Below are 8,448 nucleotides of genomic sequence, written 5' to 3'. Positions count from 1 at the left end.
TAGGAATAATGAGAGGTTATCTGTCTGTCTGCGTGGATTCCATGACAGGGCGTGGGGGAGTTTCTGATCAACTGGTACGTGGCACCAGCGGCGCCAGCAGCAGCGTGAGTACATTCTCAATTTAGCTTTCACCTGACAGCGTTGCTTTAACAAGACTCAGAATGAATTTGCATTTCCGTCTTCTTTCTCGGTAGAAGGAAACAAAGGAGTGTATCTGATGTGCATTCCATAGACAGGTCTGGCCGGCTCCGGACACCATTTTTCCTCTCCTGATGTCTGTCAATAAGAAGGCGGGAGACTGCGAACGTAATCGTGTGTCAGGAGGGATCACGCAGAGAGAAAAGTCAGGGTGAGAGAGTGGAAAGGAAGGGGGGGAGGGAGGGTGATCTTTCGTAGTATCTCACTCAGTACACACCGCTGGTGGAGTTGCTCAGCATTCCATCCTTGGGGCAGTGCAAGTGATTAATCATTCTCATCGCAGCCAGTACGTTCGTTCGCGTAAGTTTTTCAGCGGAGGGAGTGAAGCAGGGTCTGTGCGTTTTTTCCATTATCGGTTTCCGCGCGAAATTTCGATGTCATCACTTTACATTATCAGTGGTTGAATCTCCCCTCGTTCAAGCCGCGCCGCGAGGGTTACCTTATGGATTTAGGACAATGTGGTCGAGAGGAGGTTCGTAGCCAGGTGGAAGGCGACGGACAATAGAAGGAACGGATGGGATGGATGCGTACCTGGACACGGATGAGTGTTCCTCGAGCTCTTTATGTCAGGGTGGTCTTTCCAAGTGTGTCACTCAGTACGCGCACCGTTGGTATCGGTTGTAGAGTCGTTCATCATTCCATGTTTGTAGTGCAAGGAATTAGGCATTCTCATCACTTTTCTTCCCGCGCTTTCGTTCTTTTTTCCGTTGATGCCCATTGACATCTATCAAAAAAAGAACGAAACCCGACAGTGGCCAGAGAGACCGAAAACTGCCGGTCCAGATTAGACGAGACCGGTAACTAGGGGACACTGGAGTGTCTTGAGAAGCATGAGATTATGAACATGTGTCGATAGGTAGAAAGTAGCAGATATTCACATGAAGGGTTGTGAAGAGATTGTAACGATGTCGGCTAGAGGTGGCGCAAACGCCACGACGACAGGCGCGTGCGGACCGTACCACGAACACCGTTAGCACGTGCAGAGGAGTGCTGCTATGAGTAGACGGGGGGGTGTTCATGTCTTAGCCGGAAGCAACACGTTTGTCCCCGCACAGGGATCTCATTTTTCGCCAAAGCGCTTTTTGGTTTGCTAGCACTCCGACTTTCCGGTGCTGCTGAGTAAGAGAGTATCCTGGCGGCAGCTACTCGTGCAACATTCGTTCTTTTTTCGTGTTCCCGCGATGGTGCTCACGCAGTGACTTCGACGGGGTCATTCAGTACGCAGGACGAACACCAATCCTGTCACACCAGAGTAGTACATCAGGGGTCTGTTAGAGGGCCAAACCCTCTCTAGGTCCGTTCTGGACCATTCGACGGTGAGGGAGCATTGGCAGGGGTTGCTGCGGCAGGTCGTGACGCGCCACTTGATGTGCGGGTCGAGGTGGTCGCCTCCTCTCGTCCAATAGTATGCCGGTGAACCGCTGAAGTAATGCTGTGGTAGGCAACTACGGGTACTGTCCAAAGCAGCAAGAGCTACAGGCGGCAACAGAGACGCCGTGCGCAGGCGGGAGGCCCACGAGACCATTTCCCTGCCATACATTGCTGCTGTGTAAACAGTCGTAGTACAGGTCGCTCCTACAAGGAGTGCTGAGCTGTACACCCACCCTACTCGAAGGCAGGGTTTCTCAGAAACGCACGCGCGGCGGCGAACATCGCCACAACACCTAGTGGCCACCCTGTGTTCAAGTCCGGGTTTCTACAGTGGAAGTGTTTGCGTAGAGTGAGGCAGCAGCACAAGCCACTCTCGCAACTCGAGGCACGGGCGGACGGCCGTTCAGTTCCGCTGGTTGTGATACAGCGGGCAGCACCAGAAATATGCAGTAGTCGTCCCCTTGCAGGCGTACAGGACCCTCGCTTGCCCATTCAAAGGCGGGTCGGGATCGGAGAACGACCTCTGAAGAACGGCCCGTTGAAGGCAGGTTACTGAACTTATTTCGCATTGACTTCAAGCACTAGGGAACAAAGTCCACCCACTTCAATGTAACTGCCGACTCGATTTCCTTCTAACTTTCGGGCGGCCCGGCCGCAGGCTTTTTTTCTTTTTTTTTAACGCTTCTTCAAGTGAGATCATCACTACAGAGTAGCGAGAGTGACCTGACGCGAACAAGGCTTGTCTACAGCGGGAGCTGAGAAGGGGATTCTTTCTGGATCAAAACCTCCACCCATGGTCGCACCAGTTGCGACTGATAGTGCCGCGTCAGTTGCGACGTTCATCTAGGTGCGGCCGGGGAAAAGAAAAAGTCTCTGAGAAGTTATGACGCAGCATTCTTTCATCCGGTCGAATGTGACAAACCAAATGCGTTTGATATACACACGACGCCACTCGTCTGTTTTCACAGCGATTCTCAAGCAACGGCCTCCGTTGCTTGCAGCAAGTGATTATTATTACTTCGGGCTCCACATACCAAGGCGAGTTGCAAACAGTACCTTGAGGTATTTTTGATGTCGCTCGTGGCGCTTCCGTTCCGCTCTCTTCACAAGCTCATCAACAACCACCACGAGTATCCATAGCAACACTACAAGCAGCCAGACGCTCCACGCAGGCCACTGAACAGAGACAGACAACAGCAGCGCCAACCTGACTAGTGAATAGGCCGGACCAAAAGGGGCACAGCCTGTGGCGGCGTTCTCCACTTTCCACTTTACGCCAGATGATCGTTGAAAGGGAAACCTCAGAGGGCGACATCATCTACCACGAAACAGCCTGTTTACGTTGTGTACAGTTAGCTGAGCTACTTACACGTCTGATAGCACCAACTGGTGTTTGCTAATGTATCCAGTAGGATTGGTGCCTATACCGCAGCTGATCAACTGACTACGCTACTAGATATTCGGCTGCAGAACCGGCGAAGCCAGGCGCACGTTCCCGCTCGACAATAGCACATCACATAGTCATTTTCACACATAGATGCAAACAGGAAAGACTGCATTCAGTTGAGCAGACACACCGGTCGCTATCCAGCTAGCTAGCTAGCTACTAAGTAATTAACACCGTCACTTCAAAGCGAGCCCTTGCCGTATCCCTGTGTACAAAGTCGACTTGCCTTCCGTGAAAAGAAGACACCATGTGAAAGCGTAACGTCTCAGGGCTATACTGACATGGCTACGAAGAAACAGAAGCTGTCTACTTGATGTATCAGACTCTTGGTTTTGTCCATGCCCTGGTGGGCAGCTGAACTCCAACCCGGCGCTACTTGTGAGAGTATTCCTCCTGCGTACCTGCAGTGCAGCTCTGCTGACGGAAAGGGTTGCCGTAGTGCCTGAGTTGTTGCTTCCTGCCGGACGTTTGATGTAACTCGCCCCCTCATCTTCTTTGACGCGTGATGTGCCGTCAACAGCAGGCCATCCACCTTTCTCATAACCGAAGAGACGACTCTCCCTTCCAGCCACACTAGACCTATCCATCCCTACGAAGGGCAATAGAAGCGAGGTCTCCGGCAACACTAGCCCTTCCGACCCTCCCACAGTATTTGTGTCATCTGTTGACGGAGTGGTTGCCGGGGTAGAGACTCCCCGAGAGGAGCGTATCAGAATGATAACTCTCGCAGTAACAGTCACGGCTATAACAATCAGGAGAACAGCGCAGCAAGCCAACCAGCACCGATTACGATATGGCGGGATGCGGGTTATGCTTTCAAACCTGTAGGGAAACACATCATATCAACGGCTTACGGTGAAATGACGGGTAGACATGAAGAACCGCACACCTGAAAGAAGGGAGAAGATGATCATTGGTCAAGACAGTCCCACTGGGCGTGACTCAGCATCATCCAGCAACCAAGCACGACACATATTTCCTTTTCTTCATATGAACAAGGGGACAGACATGTACCAGGTACACGTCTGTCCCCTTGTTTCAGTTAAACGTATGCCCAAGATGCATAGTGCCTTCCGTCATGTAAGGTCAGCAAGTGTTTATACAGGTGTGTGAAAAGGCATGCACGTATGCATGCATGCCTGTATGTCGGTGTATACGTATAGCTTCTTGCCCATGCATATACATATATACATATATATGCCTGTGTATAAGTAGGAAGAAGGGCCCCGACAAAAGTGAGAGGCACAAACTCACTCTACATGCTTACATACACACATACAACCAAGAGATGGCGAGGGATACAATACGCAAGGACACACAGATCTTCACCATTTACGACACCGACAGCTTCAACCTTGGACAGCAAGAGCAGCAGTAGGAGGCTAACACTCTCCCTTCTCACACCTGCTGCCACTAGCGATGGGAGATGACACAAGAGAGATAGAAATCACTCAAGTAGAAAAGGAGAAGGACTGCTTCATAAAAAAGAGAATTCCGTTTGCTTTTCTTTCCTCATAAAGAAAGACTAGATGTACAGATTCAGTCTCCTCCACTCCAACCCTCCTTTCATACGAGGTAGGTCTCTGTATCACTGCCACAGGCACCGCAAAGGCAACGGCCTCACGTAGATTTACTTGGACACCTTCCTTTACTTACCCCCTTTACGAATGCTCATTCCTTCTCATCACACATCAACTAGTAGATAAGAGTCTGCACCAAATACTGCAGAAAGCTTCCTGAAATCTCCAGAAGACATCTCCTTTTACACAGCTAGCTAGCCACCTAGCCAGAAACCCAACCACCATTCCCCCTGCCGGCCCCCGCCCACGGCTACAGTATAGCCCGCCCGAGTCGGGCTGTCGCATTCGCTTGCCGCCGAGTAGGCTAAACGTGATATAGATCTTTCTCTCTCTATGGAAGTATACTTTCTAGTTAGTGCGATAGGCCAGGCTTTCTTACCGATCAATGTAAGCCATTGACAGGAGCATAAGAGTAATGCCGACTACGGCGAAGCAGAAGACTTCCCCTGAGAAGACACACCATAGAGACTATCCTAAAATCTCCACCAAGAGGAAGACCGTTTCGTTTCTCATGATTTTTCTGCGCCTTCACGCTTCCTTCACAAGAAACTAGCGCCCTAAAAGGAGACACGCCCTAGCTGAGGGGCGCATGCAAGAGAGCGAAAAATCCAACCGAATGCTATGTGACACGGCGTTGATTTCCTGTTGTCTGCTTGTAAGTCGGACGGGAACCGGGGAGAAGAAAAGATTCAGGAAAAGGAGAGTTTTTCTCTTGCACGCTAATATGGGATAGTGCCTCTGTGTGTTTCCATGAGAAGTCTTCTGCTTTATGATGGTTGGATGGCTCTTATGCTGCTGTCGGTCACTTGGCTAGGCGTCGAATATAGAGTGGACGACAAAAGGGACGATGGCTCGGGTATTAGCAGTGGTAGTACTAGTACGGGGGAGATCCGTGGCTAGGAATATACGACTCGCTTCTAGGAGAAACACAGCTCCGAGAATTATCGAGCACGGGAGAGGCGATGAGGTGTTTCTGTATGCACATCAATTCAGTCCACATGAAGAGAAACCATTGAAGCGACTTTATCCTCTATCTATCTATCTTTAATCTATCTATCTATCTTTAATCTATCTATCTATCTATCTTTAATCTATCTATCTATCTTTAATCTATCTATCTATCTATCTTTAATCTATCTGACAAAACTGCTTCACGTCCCTACGGCCCTCGTCCGTCTTTCCCCGATGAGAAGAGGAAGAAGAAAGAGACACATACCTACAGCAACAGGAGTAGAAGTTGTGTGAGATGACCAGCCATTTCCTAGTCCAGCGCCTGCTGTCTCCATCGCATGTCCGCATGTCAACCATCGCCCTGTGGTGTAGCGACAGAAAGACTTCGATATGAAGAAATGATCATTCTCCTGTTCGAAAGATTGCTTCAAAGAGGAGAGGAACCGACTTTCTATCTATCTTCTCAGGCAAAATGAAAGAGCACCGTGACGCCCTCCAACGAGTATGGGTACGATCATGAGAGACCTATTTGCAATCAGTCTGAATACGTAAATATAGATATATATAGATCTATACATAGGAGGAGACATCTTTTCACTGGCGATAATTCCCTTGAATCTCCTGAACGGCAGCGTACATACGCGCATGCATGCACGTACGGTGAGGCCGTTAGGGCGGTAGCCTATGAAGTGATGTTATGTGGCTGTGAGCAGGTGTACCTCGATGTGGCTCTTCTTACAGAATGTGTAGGAGACATTTATCTCACAACTCGACATTCTTCATAATCCTGGGCCTATAATTCCGAAGTGCATGTATACAGACCTAGACATATACGTATGTATATATAGGTATCTCAGTATACATATATGTAGACTCGTACAGATACATGAGTATACGTATAAATGTATATACTCTGGCAGTGCACACGCGTGAGTGTCTCTATACCATAGGGTTTGAAGTAGGTCGTACTAGGGGGGCAGAAACTCATAGAACCAATAGACCGATGTACTCGAAACGCCTTTGCAAAAGATGATGTTCTTTCTTTCTTTCTTTCTTCCTTTCTTTCTTTCTTTCTTTCTCACTCTTTCTTCCCTTCTGTCTCACTCCTTCTTTCTTTCTCACTCTTTCTACTTGCTCCCCAACACACTCCTGCAAAAGAGACTACTCTTGGGGCGAGCCTCCTGAGACGTAGCCCCATTCGCATGCATGCATACAACTTCCATCTATCACCCGATATACAGGCCTCGACTTTCCTATGAAAGACAAAAGCCCATATCTAGGCTTGTTTCTCATGACGCCCTCTCCCCTTGTATGAATGTCATAAGACCTAAACCTAACTTTGATATATGCAAACATGCAGTGCTACCTACCTCTCTCTCTCTCTCTGTATATACATCTCCATTCTTCTTCTTCTCACCTGTGAGCCAACTTCCAGAGAATCGAAACGAATCACATTTCTCTTCCATCTGCTTCAGAAGTCGAAGATAACGATCTGACGCCGCCGAGGTCGTGGAAGTTATGACACCCCCATCCTTTGTTCCTGGAGCTAAACCCTTTCTTCTTTTTCTTTCCGAATCTGTAGACCTTTCAAGAGATGTCTGTAGAAGTTGCCTCAATAAATCTTTCTCTTCTTGGTCAGACAGTCCTCCTTCAATTCCTAGAGAAGTCAACCTGGAAGAAGTGATAGGACTATTTGTAGCCTTTTCGTCCCTCGTATTCCTATCACTGCGATGAAGCTGCTGACGGGGAGAGCTGTTTTCCCCCCGAGAGACCAATCCTTGATCATCTTTGCTGCTCGAAGGAGAAGACTGCGAATGACCAAGAAGGTGATGTAAAGAATCGTCTTCGTAGAGAGACGGACTCTTTCCCTCATAGAAAGAAAGTGCTGAAGAGACAGGAGAGAATGCCGCACCTCTTTCTTCAGATAAACTACGAAGAGTCAATTCACGATGAAGCTCACCATACAGCTGCTCCCCTACTTCAAACATATAGGCTAGAGACAAGGCGGAAATGATCAGAACGGATGGAACCAGGCGAAAAGCGAAGTGTATCTGAAGAAGCAGCCGCAGAGAAAGATCAAAAAGAAGAGATGTGAGACGCCTTGAGAAGAAAGGGTTCAAGATAAGAACAACAGAAATAAGAAAAGGAAAAAGAAGATGAGAAAAAGAAGAATGTGTCTCGATAAGAAAGGAATTTTCTGAAAGGAAGGGACAGGATGGAAAGAAAGCCACATCCATCCATACACGCACAACTTCATGCCATCATATCTCACATATGGCTCTGTGAATTCATCCATCTATCCTTTCATACAAACATGAGATGGACCGTGTATATACACCTCAACTATCTCTCTAGGTATCTCATCATACCATCCCTTCCTTATGATACTGAGAGACAAAGAAGAGAGTAACACTTAAACTAAAGAGATGAAAACATCGGACTTCAAGAAGGTTTCTTCCATTAGAGTGAAACAGAAAAGACGACTACGAGAAGAAAGAAACGGGGATTGCTATCAGCAGAAGCCTCTCGACTTCTCGCATTCCTCTGTCATCTAAAGTCTTCTCACTAACTTCTCTCCCCCCACCACGCCTATGTACAAACTACTACATACACACCGTCTACATCCTTCGTGAGTTCGATACCCTCCTGGGCCCAAACAACTCCATACACCGCGCCTACGTATGTTAGATGGAGAGGGTGGGCGCTCAGGCATTCATTTTCCGATTCTACTTGGAAAATAAAGAAGAAAGAAGGAAAGTCAACATTAACAGAAAAGAGGAAAACAACTCTCCGAACAAGTCCCGGCCCCATAGACAACCCCCGACAACAGGCATATCTATCTATCTATCTATCTATCCTTAATCTATCTATCTATCTATCTTTAATCTATCTGTCTATCTA

At 48.1% G+C, this 8,448-nt stretch overlaps 2 protein-coding genes across 2 annotated transcripts in view; one reads left to right on the top strand and one right to left on the bottom strand.

Moving 5' to 3' along the window:
- Positions 1–888, top strand: part of CSUI_009298 (transmembrane amino acid transporter protein) — a 2,401-nt gene extending 1,513 nt beyond the window's left edge. Inside the window, exon 2 of the mRNA XM_068069414.1 lies at positions 1–888. This exon is cut by the window's left edge and continues 286 nt beyond it. Within this exon, the coding sequence (XP_067918609.1) occupies positions 1–125 (125 nt within the window). The 3' untranslated portion in view covers positions 126–888.
- A 1,550-nt stretch (positions 889–2,438) lies between these two features.
- Positions 2,439–8,162, bottom strand: CSUI_009297 (uncharacterized protein). Its single transcript, XM_068069413.1, has 5 exons — positions 6,965–8,162; positions 5,813–5,908; positions 4,976–5,042; positions 3,418–3,838; positions 2,439–2,745 (listed from the first exon to the last, which is right to left on the bottom strand). The coding sequence occupies exons 1-5, from the start codon at positions 7,782–7,784 to the stop codon at positions 2,584–2,586; spliced, it is 1,566 nt and encodes a 521-aa protein (XP_067918608.1). The 5' UTR covers positions 7,785–8,162; the 3' UTR covers positions 2,439–2,583.
- Between the last annotated feature and the right edge of the window lie 286 nt (positions 8,163–8,448).

This window comes from Cystoisospora suis (genome assembly GCF_002600585.1).
Source record: "Cystoisospora suis strain Wien I chromosome Unknown contig_5521, whole genome shotgun sequence".
Lineage (NCBI taxonomy): Eukaryota > Apicomplexa > Conoidasida > Eucoccidiorida > Sarcocystidae > Cystoisospora > Cystoisospora suis.
Note: the sequence above shows the minus strand (reverse complement) of the source record. Positions and strands in the feature narration are given on the sequence as shown.

What these genes read in the sequence shown, in the direction of transcription:
- CSUI_009297 (XM_068069413.1), bottom strand. Translation starts at nt 7,784, where the DNA reads ATGGATGTGGCTTTCTTTCCATCCTGTCCCTTCCTTTCAGAAAATTCC. An exon ending in TTCTACTCCTGTTGCTGTAG is followed by an intron (nt 5,043 to 5,812) that starts GTATGTGTCTCT and finishes GTGTCTTCTCAG; the next exon opens with GGGAAGTCTTCTGCTTCGCC. An exon ending in TCAATGGCTTACATTGATCG is followed by an intron (nt 3,839 to 4,975) that starts GTAAGAAAGCCT and finishes GTTTCCCTACAG; the next exon opens with GTTTGAAAGCATAACCCGCA.